The sequence below is a fragment of the Schistocerca cancellata genome, chromosome 4, assembly GCF_023864275.1.
Source record: "Schistocerca cancellata isolate TAMUIC-IGC-003103 chromosome 4, iqSchCanc2.1, whole genome shotgun sequence".
Classification (NCBI taxonomy): domain Eukaryota; kingdom Metazoa; phylum Arthropoda; class Insecta; order Orthoptera; family Acrididae; genus Schistocerca; species Schistocerca cancellata.
In genome coordinates, this window is record NC_064629.1 from 143425149 (window position 1) to 143445690 (window position 20542).

At 44.0% G+C, this 20542-nt stretch overlaps 1 protein-coding gene across 1 annotated transcript; it reads right to left on the bottom strand.

Annotated features, from left to right (window-relative positions):
• Positions 1–1232: 1232 nt before the first annotated feature.
• On the bottom strand, positions 1233–19928 carry LOC126183780 (uncharacterized). The gene is made up of 3 exons (XM_049926016.1): positions 19702–19928; positions 3605–3787; positions 1233–2083 (listed from the first exon to the last, which is right to left on the bottom strand). Exons 1-3 carry the CDS (start codon positions 19919–19921, stop codon positions 1710–1712), a joined length of 777 nt encoding a protein of 258 aa, XP_049781973.1. The 5' UTR covers positions 19922–19928; the 3' UTR covers positions 1233–1709.
• Between the last annotated feature and the right edge of the window lie 614 nt (positions 19929–20542).

Here is a 20542-nt window from a genome sequence, read left to right on the forward strand (position 1 = left end):
TAGACTATACCCCTGCACCAACCCAAAATACTTGAGAATCATTCTAGACCGTGAACTATCATTTAAAATAAGAAACACAGCAATGAGTTTAAAGAACAATATGCGCAAGAAACAATATTGTACGAAACTGACTGGATCAATAAGGGGAGCTCAGCCTGAAGTTCTTCGAGAATCACCAGTGAGACGCTGTTTTGCAGCCAGAGAGTATTCGGCACCAGTATTGGAGGCGTCTCCAAATCGTCTTAAATCGAGGGAGAGCGTAATCCAACTGACAGCACCGCTAGAAATTCACCTGAGACCAGCCGCGTATCTTTAATTTTGGACTCTCTGCAAAATACAATCGTGCACCGCAAAAAGGAAATCATGCAAAGGCAGCAATTACAGTATAACGAGTACTGAATAGATTAAGCATCAGGAGTCGTAAAATGTAAAGTAAAAATGGTTAAGGTGAACAGTGTGAATGCGGGGAAACACGGAAGACTGAATATATGCTCATCTGCCCGAGGATGGAATTTACTTACACAGTGGTAGATCTAGTTTTATGCAATGACAAGGCAATTAAAGCTGCAACTTTTGAAGAAGAGATTAGATTCCTCTGCCGCACACGGAAAGAAAGGTAAGTACATAAGAACAGAATTAAGTTAGGAATTTAGGAATATTCTACAATCTCGTACGTATCGCTCCAGTAGGGACCGGGAAGAAAAAAATTTTACCTTCTACAACACGTACAGACGCATTTGAACATCATAGTCTCTGCAATCCATATGCGAATGAAACAGCAAGAAACTTTAGTAGCCACGCGGGATCAGCCGAGCGGTCTTAGGCGGTGAAGTCATGGACTGTGCGGCTGGGCCTGGCGGAGGTTAGAGTCCTCCCTCGGGCATGGGTGTGTGTGTTTGTCCTTAGGATAATTTAGGTTAAGTAATGTGTAAGCTTAGGGACAGATGACCTTAGCAGATAAGTCCCATAAGATTTCACACACATTTGAACAAACTTTAGCATGTGGTACAGTAGGAAGCACCGTCTACCATGCTCTTCATAATGTTTTTCAGATTATAGCTGTAGATGTCACAGTAATTCAGTTTTGAAAGCAGGGAAATGAGTTGAAGGTTATAGTGCGGGGTGCCTAACGTTTTTAGGATTCAACAACTAAATTTTTTTGAAAGAAAATTCATATTTTCAAATTTTTTTATTAAAATGCATTCATACAAGTAATAAATTATTTTGTACATTAAAAATAAATAAGAATGATTAACTTTCACATTAGTGTATAATCATTCCACTCATGCTTCATAAATATATCACAAAATCAAAAAAGCTTAAAGCTCGTTGTTAAGTGTTAAAAATATTCGTTCTTGGAATACTTGACTGAATGTAATAAATAAATAAATAAACATAATCCTTTGGAAGTATTTGTGGAGTTTTATACTGGCGATACTGCTATAACGATTCGTAAATGTTGGAGACTGAGGTACTGGAGATTTTTCTCCTTAAAGTATCAGTGCTGTCACTGATATGTAATCTGTGATGTTCCCTCGGACGCGGAAGGTGAATGCTGTCTTGCGTTCGACAACGGGGTAATGTGACGCGACGTGACGCTACGCGACGACTTAAAGGGAAACTATACGATAACCGACAGTTTAGTAAAGATTGTTAGGGGTTTATTTGTTCCTTCCGATGCGCCGTGGGCAGTGTGGTGGCAGCAGAGCTCAGTTGCCGGAGGCGGGTTGGTGCGCCGAGTAGGCCATGGCGTGCGCGTCGGCGGGTTGACCATCGATGCTGCGGCTCCAGAGGCCTGACCAGCCGCCCTTGTTCTCGTCGTCGTAGTGGTGCTCGTGCTCGTAGTGGTGCTGGTGCTGCGCGTGCTCGTAGTAGATCACCTTCTGCGGCGTCTTCTTGTTCAGCCACTCGAGCCACAGCCGGAACAGCCCAACCAGCAGGTTCAGCACGGCCAGGCCCAGGAATTTCAGCTGCAGGATTGTGCCGAGCGCGCCCATCAGCAAGCTGATCTTCGACTTGATGAGCATGCCCAGCATGAAGAGCTTCATCAGCGCCTCCTTCTTCTTCTTCTTCTTGCCTCGGGCTGAAAACAGAATGCGGCCGGTTTTATTCGCTTTTCTTCAGCACCAGCTTCAATTGCTTTACGAAAAAAGGTAAAGACTATCCCAGTGACGATCCGATTGTAGCCGAAATACTACGATTGTGGAATGTACAACTCTTAACCAGTAAGTTTTCTTTCGAGCAATCTACTGTTGATGTGATCGTTACAAAGGGGTAAAGTTTCATTACAAAGTACGTCATTTACAGAGGTTTAACCTCAAATAATCTGAAGAACGAAATACACTTCACATTAAAGGGTTATTGCTCTTCATTTCATACGATTAAAATGAGGACTACTGGAGCTAAAGGGAAGATTTATGGAATGAAAGCCGGCCGTGGTGGCCGAGCGGTTCTAGGCGCTTCAGTCTGGAACCGCGCGACCGCTACGGTCGCAGGTTCGAATCCTTCCTCGGGCATGGATGTGTGTGATGTCCTTAGGTTTAAGTAGTTCTAAGTTCTAGGGGACTTATGACGTCAGATGTTAAGTCCCATAGTGCTCAGAGCCATTTGAACCACTTATGGAATGAAAATCAATAGGAAGGAAACAAATGTAATACGCTGGGAGGAAATACAAAGGTAGAGATAATGCTGAATGGAGAAGTATTAGAACATGTGCAAAACTTTAAGTACCTCTGAAGCAGGATAGAAACCGTTTGGAAGAGCAGAATATCAATGGTGAAAGAGGTATTTTATAAGAAAAGGAGAATTTTCTGCAGGAATGTGGACACAGCTTTAAGGAAAAGGCTAATAAAATGTTTTGTATGAAGCGTCCTCCTGTATGGTCCTAAAACAGGGACACTGTGGACGAAAGATAGAGCAAGGCTGGAGGCCTTTAAAATGTGGACATGGCGGAGGATGGAAAGAGTAATTTAGTAAGACAGAGTGAAAAATAAAGATGTACTGAGAAGATTCGGAGAACAAAGAGAATTGCTGGATGTAATAAAAAGAAGGAAACGAAACTGGTTTGGACATATATTAAGAATGAAGGAGAGGCTTATAAAAATAGTCTTAGAAGCGTTGTGGAAGGAAACAGGAGGCGACGGAAGAAGAGATTTAAAATCTTGGATAATAAGATGGACGGCAGCATACATATTCTATCGAATTTCTCCAACATTTCATAACACTAAATCAAACATAAACATGTATTTATCATTACACGACATTGATGATGGTACATTCTGAACACTGTGTGACAAACAAAGCAAAAATTCTTCTATCTGGAAGAGTCATGGTTAACGTTTCAGGGATTCTGTCGGTGTGGTGCTCTTATATACAAAAGGGCAGAATCATCACCGAGGAGTATCAAGCTCATAAAATATTCCCTTTTGTAGGATCTTGATAAGCTTTTCATTGGTTTCAGGGTCATAGCTTCTACAGAAGAAAGTTAATAAGACAAAAGCAACGTGTTATAGAAATAGTGAACGTCGTGTTCATGAGTTACATTTGTTGGAATGGATCCTACACTGGTATCTTGGCGCCTACACAGACTGAAACGACTGCCTACCTTCGTCGATCTGCCTGCCGGCCTCCTGGGATTCTTCTTCCTCGCTGCCCTCCTCTTCGTCGTCCTCCTTGGAGAGGCCAGCTTCCTCCTCGCCGTCCTGGAAGAGCCTCGACATGCCCAGCGACAACAGGTCCAGCAGGCCGTGGTCATCGTCGTCTTCCTCTTCTGACTCGCTGCGGGCACCTGGAAATTGAATACAAACCTCACGTCATCCCCAGCACCGGCGTTGTTATAAAGAAAGTATGAGTCTCTTGAATAGTCCAGTCAAATGACGTATGCGCCTGAAGATGGAGTAACACTGACCCGTGTTCGTGCTTCTGATAGAAGTACATTGAGTTGTTCCTTTATTTACGAAAAATGACAACAGGAGCTTTATAGCAACCTATATGGTATGTATTATTCTCATCTCCGGAAAAGAAAAACAGAATAATAATGAACATACAGTACTTAAGAACGATAGATCCGATGATTGACGGACAGTCTGTATAAAATACGATGCTGTGGAAAGTGTATAAATGTGTTTCACATTCTCACGCAGCGAGATCAGTGTTGTTTAAAACTAGATGGCTCAATTGGCATTTTATGGTAAGACATCAGTCGCAAATATTGTATTACATATGATCGATAGAACTGATGATATGAAAATCAGATTCGTTTGAATGGATACCTGTTACACGATGCACGAAATTCCTAAATTCCGAAATTCCTAAATTCTCTGTGTGAGTGACGGTAGTCTGTACTAAAATGTTTACTGAAAAAGGCTTTCATATTTGGATTGTCATTTAACGTAGTGTCACGGGTAAACGGTGGATTGTTTTTAGACTCACTCCTATGTTTACAGAGAAAGTTTATTCTTTCACAACAGACACTGACAATCGTGGAATTGCTTTTATGACACCAAGATATTGTGGATAGCTTAGTTTAAGGCTTCTGCCATGTGTTTCCTGCATTAATTTATCCGCCTAGAGTGACACAATACTTGAGCAACTGTTTGCCATCTGTTGCTCTCTTTACAAGAAATGTGGAAAAAAGCATTTATATTCCTCTTGAACTCCTGTTCTCGTCTATCCTTCTTATCGCTTCGTATTACGAATTAACAACAGTAGACTTTGGCTTCACTTTATAAACAGTGAAACCAGTTTTTGCACTTCAGTTGCTGAGGTGTTTTCATATGTTCGCCAACAGTCGAATGAATTACAACAATGTCTGTAAAGCAGTGACGTACCAAAGTAATATCCAAATGCATATGTCTTAGGGTTAGATTCAGTGGAAATCGAACACTGATTTTCTACGGGTTATATAATGTAAAATAGTCGCAGTACACGATACGTCTAAACGACGAGCAACAAATCGAGTGGGACTCCGTTACATCCTCCAACACAATCTTCGTAATTGGCAAGTAATTCTGGAGCCGATATTCTGCATCTACACAATTACTCTGAAATTCACAATTAAGTGCCTGGCAGAGATTTCAACGAACCACCTTCAAGCTGTCTCTCTACTGTTTCACTCTCGAATAATGCGCGGGAAAAATGTACATTTATATATTTCAGTACGATCTGTGATTTCCCTTATTTTATTAAATGATCATACCTCTATACGCAGGTACGCGCCAACAAAATATTTTCACTCTCTGAGAAGAAAGTTGACGATTGAAATCTAAATGAGATCTTGCCGCATCGAAAAACGTCTTTGTTTTAATGGTTGCCACCGCTATTTGAGCATCATATCCGTGGGATGCTCTCCCCTATTTCGCCACAGTACAAAATGAGCTGCCCTTCTTTGAGCTTCTGCAATGTTCTCCGTTCCATCCTATCTGAGGGGATTCCGAACTGCGCAGCAGTACTCCAGAAGAGAGCGGAAAAGCATACTGCAAGCAGTCCCTTTAGTAGTCCCGTTGCATTTTCTAAGCGGTCTACCAATAAGACGCAGTCTTTGGTTTGATTTACCCGCAACATTTTCTATGTTATCGTTCCAGTTGAAGTTATTCGTAAATGTAATCACTAATTAGTTGAATTTATAGCCTTTACGTTTCTGTGATTTATTGTGTAGTAGAAATTTGGCGGATTCCTTTTAGTAATCATGTGGATGATTTCACACTTTTCATTATTTAGAGTCAATTTCCATTTTTGTGCAATACAGAAATCTTGTCTAAATCGTTTTGCAATTTGCTTTGATCATCTGATGGCTTTATAAGACTGTAAATGACAGCATTATCTGCATACAATCGAAGAAGAATACTCAGATAGTCTCCTAAATATTTTGTGAGGATCAGGAACAGCAGACGGCCTATAATATTTCCTTGAGGAACGCCAGATATTATCTCTGTTTTACTCGATGACTTTCCAGGAACTACTACGAACTGTGCCCTTTCCGACTGGGTATCACAAATCCAGTCGCATAGAATGTTATTGTAAAACGTACGTGAAGTCATTAACAATAAAAAATTGACTTTAAGCAAGAGAAAAGGATGAAATGTATGTGCACGTTGCATTTCTATGGGTACTGCAAGAAGGCAGAGCGTGCCATGGAGTTATTCAGTTCTGTCAAGCCTCACCGTGGTAGTAAGTACCGTGGTTGTTAATAATGGTATCTGCACGGGTCGAGTTAAAGGAAAAATATAAGGCTGTACGATTTATTGTAGAGTGTCGTCCGGGTATACGGTACATCCTCAAATTCCTAAACTCTTAAGTGAACCCCTGAAAACGAACTTGATGTACCAATCCCTACTCACTTCTATCGTTCAGTCGCTTTCCGCATTGCATTAGCTCGCGAGGAAATACATGTCACAGGTCCGGATGTAAGAGTCCGGTATGCAAATAACGGGGTGTGTCCATAATGAGAAGCTGTGCGTGGCCCCATTGTCAGCAGCGGCCGTCCTCGAATGCGTGCGGCCAGGAGCGTCTGCCAGACAACGTTCCAAGCCGGACACAGCACGCGTGTTCGGTGTTGCGCTCCTTTTGTCTGCCAGACAGCCTGCATTGCTACCACGTACATCATCACGTACGTGCTCAGAATAGACGAAGAATCTGCCACCTGATAATTTCGAGCGGTGCCCATGTCCTGGAATTGTTCACTCACTTGCGTTATGTCACTGAGAGAAATGACAAAACGTAATATCAAGTATGAAACGGAACGATGTTCCAGTGGGAATATATACGCCGCTTTTCTCAGTCAGAACAATTCCGACAGTTATCTGTAAACAGAATTATGCTGTTTGATGTACATTTACGTACAAATCTGGTGTGACCTGGTAAACTGCTAAACGACCAACATAATGGAATTTCCAAAAGCTTCAATTAATCTCTGTCAACCAGCATGCGTCAGAAAAATACACTGAGGTGACAAAAGTCACGGATACTCCTAATATCATGCCCGACCGTCATTTGCCCACTGTAGTAAAGCAACCAGACGTAGCATTGACTCAACAAATCGTTGGAAGTTCCCCGCAGCAATATTGAGCCTTGTTGGCTCTATAGCAATCCATAATTACGAAAGTGTTGCCGTGGTGGAGTTTTGAGCCGCGCGGGTTTAGCCGAGCGGTCTCAGGCGCTGCTGTCATGGACTGTGCGGCTGATCCTGGCGGAGGTTCGAGTCATCCCTCGGGCATGGGTGTGTGTGTTTATCCTTAGGATAATTTAGGTTAAATAGTGTGTAAGCTTAGGGTCTGATGACCTTAGCAGTTAAGTCCCATAAGATTTCACACACATTTGAACTTTTTTTTTTGCGGATTGTTGTGCACGAACTGACCTCTCGATTACGTCCCATAAATATTCGATAGGATTCATATTGGCCGCCCTGGGTGGCCAATTCAGAACTGTCCAGAATGTTCTTCAAACCAATCGCAAACAGTCATGGCCTGGTGCCATGGCGCACTATTATCCACTGCAAATGGTCTCCAAGTAGCCGAACATAACCATTTACCGTCAATGATCGGTTCAGTTGGACTGGAGGACCCAGTCCATTCATGTAATCACAGCTCACGGCATTATGGAGCTATCACCAGCTCGCGTAGTACCTCGTTGACTACTTGGGTCCATGACTTCGTGGGGTCCGCGCCACACTTGAACTCCAGTACCAGCTCTTCGCAACCGAAATCGGGCCTCATCTGACCAGGCCACGATTTTCCAGTCGTCTACGGTCCAACCGATATGCTCACGAACTGTAGGAGGTGTCGTGCTGTTTACAAAGGCACTCGCGTCAGTCGCCTGCTGCCATAACCCATTAACGCCAGATTTCCCCCCACGGTCCTAATGCATACATTCGTTTTATGTCCCACGTTGATTTCTGCGGTTATTTCACGCGTTGTTACTTCTCTGTTAGCACTGACAACTCTACGCAAACGCTGCTGCCTCGGCCGCTGAGTGAAGGCCTTTGGCCCGCATCTCGTGGTCATGCGGTAGCGTTCTCGCTTCCCACGCTCGGGTTCCCGGGTTCGATTCCCGGCGGGGTCAGGGATTTTCTCTGCCTCGTGATGGCTGGGTGTTGTGTGCTGTCCTTAGGTTAGTTAGGTTTAAGTAGTTCTAAGTTCTAGGGGACTGATGACCATAGATGTTAAGTCCCATAGTGCTCAGAGCCATTTGACCCATTTTTTTGAAGGCCTTTGACCACTGCGTTGTACGTGGAGAGGTAATGTGCTATTCTCGGTACAGTCTTGACACTGTGGATCTTGGAATACTGAATTCCCTAACGTCTTCCGAAATGGAATGTCCCATGCCTCTAGTTCTATCTTCCATTCTGCGTTAAGTCTGTTAATTCCCGTCTTGCGGCCATGATCACATCGGAATCCTTTTCGGTGTATCACCTGGGTACAAATAAAAGCACCGCCAATGCACTGCTCTTTTACGCCTTATGTACGCGATAATTCCGCCATCTTTATGTATACATTTCGATATCCCATGGCCTTTGTCACCTCACTGTCGTAGCTCGGCGGTGTCGAATGGTGATGCGGACAAACCGTCGATCAGTTGGATCACAAATAATAATCATGTCTCATACCAACACAGACCAAATGTGATACAGCTTGCAATATGCCTTGTCACGACTGTGTTGCAGAATGTTTTGGGCCAAGTACAGAAGATATTAGGCTAGATACCTCCTCGTGACACCCACATCCATTGCTTGCTGATCAAGATATACGGCCCTAACTTCCCCCTAACGACTGGGCAGCGGAGAGCGGGGAAGAGCGGTGCGCGTAATGCTCGTGATGGTATCCCGCCTGTGGGAGAGTGGCTGGCGGGTAACGGTCGGGGTGCGTTCTCTGGGTCACGGCCCTCAGTCGCGGCTCCCACATGAATCAGCCGCGCGCCCGCTGCGCCATCTTTTCATCGGCACCTATCTCATCTCAGCTCGGCGCCCCTGCATTACACACACGGATTTTCTGCACAGTCACTTAAAAATTTCTAAATCTTTGACTAATTGGTGCGACGCTGACTCGTATTTGATAAACGACAGATACAGCAGATCGTGGAAGTACTACTATTCTCTCAATCTGCATCGCGAGGGCATCAAAGAAGTATTCACAGTCAGTTAAGCAGCAGAGCTCTCGGGGGATACTTTTGAGTATCACGCAGTAGAATGCCGCATTCTTCCAATTCTTTCGATTTCCGATAGAAAGTGTATGACATTTTTATCCTACACATCTTACTACCTGCTGGCTACAGACAAATATAATTTTTCCATTCTAATTTATTTCTGAATTATCTTTATTCCAAATAAGGAACACACAGCGCTTAGTTATAAGCTATATTCCACGTGTCTGCAAGATATTAGATGACAATTCTTTAAACAAAGTATGTAAACGGTTACTGGCATTTCCGTCCCCAATGTCTTACGATAAAGTCTATCGCCTAGCGGATATTGCCCTATTCAACATAAGGGGAGAAACGCAGGCCAGAAATGAGAAAGACGGTGCATGTACATTGCAAACGTAAAATACATAACGGAGTGCTCAGTCACTGCTGGACTACACTTGTTGTTTTCTGCTTTTGACTGAAAGCCTGCGCAATACACCACCATCTCAGGGATTGTCGTACTGCGAGACCAGATGCTCCCATCTCATTGAATGGATGATCCCATCTGAATCACTTCCCTCAAAACGTGAAGAAGCATGGGCCACGTGTAAATACCTAATATTACTTAGATTCAGTTTTTAGATCAAAGGCCATAGTGGAGATGATAAACCACGGCTCACCAGCCGAACAGTTCGTCGTACCCTCTACAGTGGTCCATGGATGACCTGCTTAAAGAAGCTCCGAATGGCCACGAACTCGCTAAATCCGGGTCATAAGTGCTTTACTAGATGCGTCTGTTTCCCATTTATAATGATTTCCCTTCAAAGGTTGGGTAGAATAACTCACGTATGTACACATGTTTTCATTTCATGCCTATTGCTTAAAAATTTTAGCATGCTAGTTACATCACTGAAGAACACTTTTTATGGTACTCATATTATCACTGACAAAGGTAAATAAAAGTTTTTTTTCTCTTTTAGAATTTAGGAAATATTTAGAATTTGTGATCGGCGAGCGCAGAACGTCAAATGCTCGTTGCTGAATTTAGACAGGAGAATCATATACAGAGCCAAATGTTGGATTTGTTGCCTGCTTTTGCTTTGTGTGCAGGTTACAAACGAAGTCGTAAGATGACGAAAATAACTAGAAGAGATGTACGACAGGGTGCTAAAATTTTGGCTGCCGTTAATAGACGGCTATGCGACAGGGGCTTTGCAAGCCTGCAACTATGCCAATAATCAAAATCTGAGTATGCCACCAGCAAAACTAACTGTCGAACGACTGAGAGTGGCCAAATTTTGTCCGTGATTTTCTCAAAGCAGTAGATGAAACGTGTCACATAGTCGACAAAAGGAACATGCTTCGAATAAGAACGACCTAGTGCAGTTCTCCGTGCTCTGTTCTCCATACTCTGTTAGATGCAATGCTCTTGAAACTGCTATTCGACCTGTTTAATTTTGCTCGGGATTTTTGAGGGAATCATATTAGAACAGCTGATACAACATCCTTAGTGCTAAAAAATGATTAGCTTCGGAGGACTAGGTGGTATAATTTTCGCCAGCCTGTGCTAATATCGATCTACTGTGAGAGAGAAACAAATGAGTGACTGTCTTATTCTTTGTCAGTATACAGGAAGTAAGAGTATGTAATTTTGTGCTACATCGAAGCAAATGAAATTTGAAAGAACAACTATTGTAAATGCTCTCCTCTGATATCATTGTTTTCACTAACGTCTTTATTCTCAACGGACATCTAGCACCATACCATTAGCATTCAGGTTTCCCTTCAGATTCTTGGCCTTCTAAATCAAAGGACATATTCACTCCACATTATCCGCTGTATGGTTATCGCATTCCAAAGTTATCATGAAGTCAAATATTTGGTGCAAGATATCCGTCGTGCCTATTGCAAAGGAACCATCCTACCATTTACCTCAAGTAATTTAGAGAAAGCATGGAAAACCTAAATATGGATGAACGGGCTGTGATTGCAAGACCGTACCTTTCGAACGAGAGTCTATTATCTTAAACGTTTTGTCACCTCGTTTTCAACTTAATTGCTGTACATATTATTGTAAGAGGAACTATAGTCAGCTTATAGACGATTCATTTCGCAGTGAGACTTTCATCTCTACAGTAAAGCGGTAGCTTTTCCCCTTTCATTCATGCTATAAAGTTGGAAAAGTTTTTCTTATGGAACCACCGCTACGAGGCTCATTACACAGGCATAAAATGTTGATGGCAACAACAGACTTTGAATGAAACAGAATACACGCCATTACTCTGAAGGTTCTCAGGCGAATAGCCTGCAGAAAAACAGCACAAGTTGCCACGTTTCACGAACATTTTACGCTGACGCATTGTCCCCGTGGGCTGCTGTTCAGAGAGAAGCAAGTCATTCTCGCTACACACGGTGCACAGTGACATGGTTATGAGTCGGAAGGACACGTACTTACAACGTGTGAAGTCGGAAGAGTCTGCGTGTCAACACGAAGAAGAAAGCTAACCTCCTTTGACTGTCCCTGTAATCTAAAAGGCGCTCTCAGGAGCACTTCCGTGGCCGACGTGCCGTACTGGGAGGGACTGCCTTCCGTAACAGGAAACTGCTCGCAAGCTGCACTTACAACTCGGTGCACCGCCGGAAAAAGAACACCGGTAGTCCATTAACACTGAACAGAGTTAGGTGTTGCTCAGATGGCGATATGCTGCTCTGGAACTTTCGCTCATAGACGCCAAAGTAGTAGTTGTGTTTTACATCTTAGTTTCCTCGATACCTACTTTCGGAGATGCACCCTCTCGTGTAGTAACAGCCATTAACCTAAACATGCTGTTTTAACATTTATCAGACCGTGACATCGAATGTCCAGAGAGGGCTACAAATTACACTTGTTGCAGTTTGTCTGAGTGAGGCCTATAGAAATGTACCGGATAGCCACCATTACAACTGTATAAAATAGCGTAAAGCCTGCTGCTGGAATATTCCTCTAGATGTTTTAACTATCAAGAATATTATTGAGTTACTAGTAGGCTAGACTGATGGCTTTGACAAAAACCGTAATTTTGTTTAATCTGTTCTCGGCTAGTTTTGACTGTAGTGTCTTATCGAAGCACTCCAAGTCCTACGCATTGAACATTTACAACGCTGCCTGGAAAAAGTTTTCTGATTCTTTAGTAAAGCAGCCTAACTTCCTTGTTGCTTCTGATTGGTATAACCCGTGAAATTAGGGAATATACATTATGAAAGTCTATTTTTAATTACAAAATTTTATGTACTCAAAATGTAGTGGGACGGACATATTTCAAACAGCAATCCGTAACTGCGCGATTCTCCTACTATAGGTTTCTGAAACATGTTCAGAATGTCTCCCATATACTCCACTGCACACATTGTGCCATGCTTTTTATTTTACAGAACCAGTAAAAAATAGTAAGTGCTAGCTGCGGTTCTTGAGACACGATTACAATCTTAAAAAAAAAAAAACAGATATTCCTTTAAGACCTCGAGTGTTCGCTAAGCTACAGTCTTAATGTGTCCCTAGAAAAAGAAGTCCAGTGAAAGTGGATTGAAATTTTTATTGTACGATATACACAAACTTGTTAATATGTGTTACGGAGATAAATCCGCTTTTTAATTGTTTGATATTAAATAGTGTCTCAGGTATGGAAACTAAAGACTCCAAGGTTTGCTACATCCAGTAGTAATAGTTATTTCTCGCATTTCTAGCTAAGACATCTGGTTCGCTTTAGTATGGCAATAGTACGCCAATAGGTGGAATTTCAATGAAGTGATTAAAAAATAGCGGAATACAACAGTTCGTGGCACAGACCTGGCTTTCGATATTGGACTACTACAGTGCGACACCACAAAAAATATGTATGTCCACATGTTGCCTTTCTCGAGTGTACAGCCTGTTCCATTAAGCTGTTTTTAGAAATTTCATTGACTCTCCACATTGATACTACCGTGACGAGTAAGGAGGGAACGTATAACATAGAAACTTACTTTTTTTCTTTGGAAAGTATGACTGTTTAAGTGTTGCGTGTGTTAACGGGCATTATTTCGAGCATATTTTTAGCTTCTTGCCAAATACCACCCCATTTATGGCTGTTGTCAAGCCGCTGGCCATACATGTCTGTTAAACGATATTGTTGTTTCTTCGGCGACTTGGGCTTCTGTAGTCTTGAGATTGTTAACCTTCAGACGTCGATTGTGTGGTGTCACCGCCAGACACCACAATTGCTAGGTGGTAGCCTTTAAATCGGCCTAGGTCCGCTAGTATACGACGGACCCGCGTGTCGCCACTGTCAGTGATTGCAGACCGAGCGCCGCCACACGGCAGGTCTAGAGAGACTTCCTAGCACTCGCCCCCAGTTGTACAGCCGACTTTGCTAGAGAAGCTACACTGACCAATACGCTCTCATTTGCCAAGACGATAGTTAGCATAGCCTTTAGCTACGTCATTTGCTACGACCTAGCAAGGCGCCATTACCAGTTTATATTGAGATTGTACTTATGTATCATCAAGAGCGATGTTCTCCAATTATGGATTAAAATTAAGTATTTCACCATCTGCGTCCGTTTGTCTAAGTTCTAATTTCCTTGTCATTTTCCAGACCTCACGCCAGCCTGCGTGAGCTTAAACGCGTGCCTTTCGGCTTCCTCCAAACTCCGTGAATTGGCTCCTGCCACAACAGATTGTACAAAAAAAAAAAAAAAAAAAAATGCAGAGTTTTACAGTTAAATGTCTTTGACGTCTGGTATAACAGAAACATCTTTGCATTTCAAAATCATTTTTATTCTGTTTTAGCCGTTCCAGTCGTACTGCTTCCCTTGTAAGATGAGGAAACGTAAGGTGACGAAACTGATATAGATCTCGTCTCTTTGTGATGATTTTACTATTATGATTTATATGAAATAGTGGCAACTCTGTTAACCATCTTACGATAGTGAAATGCTGTATTAATGAAGCTCCTTTCCGACCAGGTCAGTTGAATGCATTGACGAATACCACTGCTAGGTCGTACGTTAGGCATCCACTGTAGCCGCGCGGTCTGAGGTGTCTTGTCACGGTCAGTGCGGCTGCCCCCGCCGGAGGTTCGAGTCCTCTCTCGGGCATGGGTGTGTGTGTTGTCCATAGCGTAAGTTAGTTTAATTTAGATTAAGTAGAGTGAAGGCTTAGGGACCGATGATCTCAGCAGTTTGGCCCCATAAGACCTTACCACAGATTTTCCAATTTGCATCCACTGTAGAATGTAAGATTGTCGTTCATTACAGCCAGTGGCAAAGCGGTATTTGTAACGATATTAATCTCTTTCTTTTCTATCTCATTCGTGTATGGAGCGAGTGAGAAGAAGGAAATGGTAGGTTGGATTTAGCGTCCCGTCGACATCGAGGTCATTAGAGACGGATGACAAGCTCGGATTGTGTCCAGGATGTGGAAGGTAATTGGCCGTGCCCTTTCACAGGGACCATCCCCGTATTAGCCTGGAGCGATTTAGGGAAATCACGGAAAACCTAAATGTGGATGGCCGGACGCGGCTTTGAACCGTCGTCCTCCAGAAAGCGAGTCCATTGTGCTAGCGAGTGTGAAGAGACAACCTCTACGTTGCCGTATGAACCCTATATGGACTGAACGGACAGATTACTATTGTGTTGGCAGAAGAGCCAACACCGTGTTGCTAGAGGAGGCCGAAATGCACGCTTTCAAGCTCACGCAGGCTGGCGTGAGGTCTGGAAAATGACAATGTCATTAATATAGCCAATAAGGTACGTTGCTGCTGGAATACTTAACTTTATTCCATAATTGGTGTACATCGCTCTTGACTGTACAGGTTTTTACAGTCTCAATATTAACTGGTAATGGCGCCTTGCTAGGTCGTAGCAAATGACGTAGCTGAAGGCTATGCTAACTATCGTCTCGGCAAACGAGAGCACGAGAGCGTAGTTGTCAGTGTAGCATCGCTAGCAAAGTCGGCTGTACAACTGGGGCGAGTGCTAGGACGTCTCACTAGACCTGCCGTGTGGCGGCGCTCGGTCTGCAATCACTGACAGTGGCGACACGCGGGTCCGACGTATACTAGCGGACCGCGGCCGATTTAAAGGCTACCACCTAGCAAGTGTGGTATCTGGCGGTGACACCACAATTACACCGAACCATGTCCCTGAAATCCTTCGACCCATTTCTTCACAATGATCTGCTGAAGGTCGGAACCTCAATAGTCAGGGATAAAGCAGTATTCATAAAGGTATAGACACCTGAGAAATTATGGACCACTCTGCAACGGCAAATAATCGGCAACATAAATTCCAGTTAACTTAACTTAAAAAAAGGTAAGCTTCTAGGCAAGTTTTAAGAGAAGAGATTTGTCCTGTTGAATACCTGTTTAAGAAAATGCATACAGAACCATTTTCCATGGAAAAAGTTGCATACGGGAGTGAAAACAGTCGGCGAGACGAGTTTAGATGGTTGCGCACACCGGAAGAACTGGTTGGGAAGACGGGCTGAGCAGTACTAGCTGCGCGCCACCGACAGCGAGCAAAAAGGCCTGCTAGCCACACAACCGGTTATCGTTCCTCTGAGGTTGACAAACACTGACGCTCTTTCTCTCGGAGGAGAGGAGTCGCTCCTCCAAAACGAGGGTGTGATGCCCCTGGACAAATAATAGTAAAAAGAAAACACCTGTGGCTGCACTTTCACGTTATGCAAACTTTCACGTGAATGTGGACCTCGCTGAGGCAAAGTTTTCGCCCTCTTCCACTCGTGACCCAGTTTTCCCACAAACCAGCCGACCGACTTCTTCGCCATCGTGGTGGCTGGTAAACTGAGACTATGACATCAGTTGCACTCTGTAGATAGTAGTAGTGCAGCTGCCTACGTTAGAGACGCATAAATGTCCTGTCGTGACGAGTCTAGCGAGTCCTTGGCTGCCATTCATCTCCACTACTTGCAACCGCAAGTCGACGGCGATGTTATCGGCTGGTTAGAACTTTAAAGCTTCATCAATAGAGCACAAGTATTGTTCCATCATAGACTTTGTAACCGTATGTGCACTATCCCATGACGACACATAGGAGTGCTGTACGGTAGCAGACAAAATTATGTTAAGCTGTAAACCTTTTCTAGCTTTTGTTTTCTAAGAAACGTGAACGTAATGGTATTATTTGGCAGTCGTATGCTGAGACAATCTTACGTCACAAACTACTCCTTCTATGCCATGTTGCTTCAGAAGTCCACAGTGGTGTCGAGCGGTGTTGTTTCAAGCAGAGCTAACTACAATGCTGTCGGGTCGATTTAACGATATCATTAACATCCTACGTTTCGTTACGTTAAGGTCTCTGAAACGAAACGGTTACCACGAATCCGGTTGCTTCACGGTCTGGTTCCTGTCCAAACAGCGAGACTGGTGGCATTAGCTACATCGTCTGTATCTCTTCGCTGCGCTGCTTATTTCCGCTGAAATAGGTCGAAGAGAACATTATGATATTTGATTCATTATGGAGAAACTATCCAGTAAAGTGAGGCAAAAAAAGTTAAAGAGCTGTAAGCATGACATTGTGCTTAATTACCGGACTTCATCTACACAAGACAGCACCAGAAACATGTGACAAGCTGCTTTGTCATCCCCTATCTCGAAAGTCTATAACAGTGTACTAGTACGAGAATGACCTCTCAACTCCTCAGAAAAAATGGGAAATTCTGATTCATAAATATGGAATTGTGAAGTCAGTTACTATCAGAATAAGTCTTTTCATGTTTATTTGGCTCACAAAACCTTTTACACACTCTGTTTTTGGCTAGTACTATTACGTACACTGTAGTGATGAACCCACAAAACATTCATTTCAAATTAACAACAAGATGAAGACCATGCACATGTTTTCCTACCAGCCTAGTAACTTCTGTGCGTTACTCCACGTTGAAGCAGGGGAATCTTCGACTTTATCTCTACTTCTGGTTATTTTATTGACAATTGTCGTCAGGTAAACATTTCAGACAACTATGATGTCTGAGAACCGCTAAGTTACTGCCTCTAACAACATTGGCATTGCTCTCTTCGTGTTCTTACTAGGCAGTCATATTATCTGATGATCCAACTGGCTTTCGTCCAAGGAAACCTGGGAAGTGAATTAACAGATACAGTCAGGAAAAGAGGCGCGTAGGTCTTCAACCCGATGAATGCTTTTAAAAGCATACTTCTGCATAATATCATGCATTAGGACAAACTTTCTAGTTGGTTTGGTGAATGGCAAGTAGTACTAAATGTATAAAAACGTAAGTTAATGAAGATGAGTATGAAAAATAAACCAGTAATGTTCGAGTACAGCAGTAGCAGTGTGCCGCTTGACACTGTCACGTCGATTAAATGTCTAGGTGTAGCGTTGCAAAGCAGTATGAAATGGAATGAGCATGTATGGATTGTAGTAGAGAAGGCGAACGGTCAGCTTCGGCTTATTGGGATAATTTTTGGAAAGTCTGTAGAAATGATCACATATAGGACATTAGTGCGACCCACTGTTGAGTACTATTCGAGTGCTTGGGATCCGCACCGGATCGGATTAAAGGAAGACATCGAAGCAGTTCAGACGCGGGTTGCTAGATTTGTTACCGGTAGGTTCGAAGAACACCCAAGTATTACGCAGATGCTTCGGGAACTCAAATGGGAATCAATGGACGGAATGCGAAGTTCTTTGCGAGAAGCACTATTGAGAAAATTTAGAGAACCGGCATTCGAGGCTGACTGCAGAACGATTCTACTGCTGCCAAAGTACATTTCTCCTAAGGACCACGAAGATAATATTAGAGAGATTAGAGCTCGTACGGAAGTATGTGGCCAGTCGTTTTCCCCACACTCTATTTGCGAGTGGGACAGGAAAGTAAAGACCAGTAGTTGTACAGGATACCCTCTGGCACGCACCATACAGTGGCTTGTGGGGTATCTATGTAGCTGCAGATACACTACTGGCCCTTAAAATTGCTACACCGAGAAGAAATGCAGATGATAAACGGGTATTCATTGGACAAATATTTTATACTAGAACTCACATGTGTTTACATTTTCACCCAATTTGGGTGTATAGATCCTGAGAAATCAGTACCCAGAACAACCACCTCTGGCCGTAATACCGGCCTTGATACTACTGGGCATTGAGTCAAACAGAGCTTGGATGGCGTGTACAGGTACAGCTGCCCATGCAGCTTTAACACGATACCACAGTTCATGAGGAGTAGTGACTGGCGGATCGTAACGAGCCAGTTGCTCGACCACCATTGACCAGATTTTTTCAATTGGTGAGATATCTGCAGAATGTGCTGGCCAGGGCAGCAGTCGAACATTTTCTGTATCCAGAAAGGCCCGTACAGGACCTGCAACATGCGGTCGTGCATTATCCTGCTGAAATGTAGGGTTTCACATGGATCGAATGAAGGGTAGAGCCACGGGTCGTAACACATCTGAAATGTAACGTCCACTGTTCAAAGAGCCGCCAATGCGAACAAGAGGTGACCGAAACGTGTAACCAATGGCACCCCACACCATCACGCCGGGTGATACGCCAGTATGGCGGTGACGAATACACGCTTCCAATGGGCGCCCACCACGATGTCGCCGACACGGATACGACCATCATGATGCTGTAAACAGAACCTGGATTCATCCGAAAAAAATGACGTTTTGCCATTCGTGCACTCAGGTTCGACGTTGAGTACACCATTGCAGGCGTTCGTCTGTGATGCAGCGTCAAGGGTAACCGCAGCCATGGCCTCCGAGCTGATAGTCCATGCTGCTGCAAATTTCGTCGAACTGTTCGTGCAGATGGTTGTTGTCTTGCAAACGTCCCCATCTGTTGACTCAGGGATCGAGACGTGGCTGCACGATCCGTTACAGCCATGCGGATAAGATGCCTGTCATCTCGACTGCTAGTGATACGAGGCCGTTGGGATCCAGCACGGCGTTCCGTATTACCCTCCTGAACCCACCGATTCCATATTCTGCTAACAGTCATTGGGTCTCGACCAACGCGAGCAGCAATGTCGCGATACGATAAACCGCAATCGCTATAGGCTACAATACGACTTTTAGCAAAGTCAGAAACGTGATGGTACGCATTTCTCACCCTTAAACGAGGCATCACAACAACGTTTCACTAGACAACGCCGGTCAACTGCTGTTTGTGTATGAGTAATCGGTTGGAAACTTCTCTCATGTTAGCTCGTTGTAGGTGTAGTCACCGGCGCCAACTTTGTGTAAATGCTCTGAAAAGCTAATCATTTGCATATCACAGCATCTTCTTCCTGTCGGTTAAATTTTGCGTCTGTAGCACGTCATCTTCGTGGTGTAGCAATTTTAATGGCCAGTAGTGTATATGCAGTATCCTTTACTGACAAGCACACTTTCCTAAAATTCGTCAATTAACCGAAGTCGTCCATTCGCCTTCCCTACAACAATCCTTACATGCTCGTTCCACTAGAAATCGCTTCCCACTGATGCACCTAGATATTTAATAGGGGATAGGCTACAACCTCGCCTCACTCCCTTCTCAACTACTGATTCCCGTTCCTGCTGTGTAGTTTAGAGTGCCACTGACCTCCGGCTGGGAGGTGCTGCTTGAGCGCGAGCACGGCGCTCTCCTCGAGGCAAGTAGCGACGTCTGGCCGGTCGGCGCAGGTCTGCACGTAGCTCCAGGCGTCCTCTGTGGCAGGCGCCGCCGCAGCAGCGCCCGCCTTGGCGGGGTCGGCGGTCGCCGCCACGGCTGGCATCGCGGTCGCACCTGGCTGCTCCAGCGCCCACCCGGCGCCAGCCAGCATCAGCGTCACTACTGCCGTCCACACGAACATCTGCAAACGTTCAACTCTGCATTACAGTATGCTCCCGTATCAAAAATTTAGCAAAATATTTAGCAAGTGACTAAGCTTAGATTGTCAACACTGTGGTAACACCGGTTCCTATCAGATCACCAAATTAAGCGCTGTCGGGCTTGGTTAGCACATGGGAGGGGGGACGGAGAGTGACCGTATAGGTCTGCCGAAAGCTGTTGCAAGCTGGGTGCACTCAGCCCTCGTGAGGCCAATTGAGGAGCTATTTGACTGAGAAGTAGCGGCTCCGGTCACGAAAACTGACAACAGCCGAGAGGACGGTATGCTCACTACATGCCCCTCCATATCCGCATCCAGCGACACTTGTCTTGAGGATGACACGGCGGTCGGTCGGCGCCGTTGGACCTTCCGAGGCCTGTTATTACGAAGCTTTGACTGGTGACAAATCTGACTGATGCTGTCATCAACCGTCATCAGAAGATTTAAATCAATTACAGAATGGCTTAGACACCATATCTGTTTGGTGCGAAAAGTGGCAATTGTATGATTATAAGGAATGGGACAAATCTAAAGGATGTCAAGTCAAGTAAATACCTGGGAAAATCTTAAACT

Coding starts and splice junctions, on each gene's coding strand:
- LOC126183780 (XM_049926016.1), bottom strand. CDS start 19,921: ATGCTGGCTGGCGCCGGGTGGGCGCTGGAGCAGCCAGGTGCGACCGCG. Junction 3,788..19,701: donor GCAGCACCTCCCAGCCGGAG/GTCAGTGGCACT, acceptor TTCAATTTCCAG/GTGCCCGCAGCGAGTCAGAA. Junction 2,084..3,604: donor CGGCAGGCAGATCGACGAAG/GTAGGCAGTCGT, acceptor TTCTGTTTTCAG/CCCGAGGCAAGAAGAAGAAG.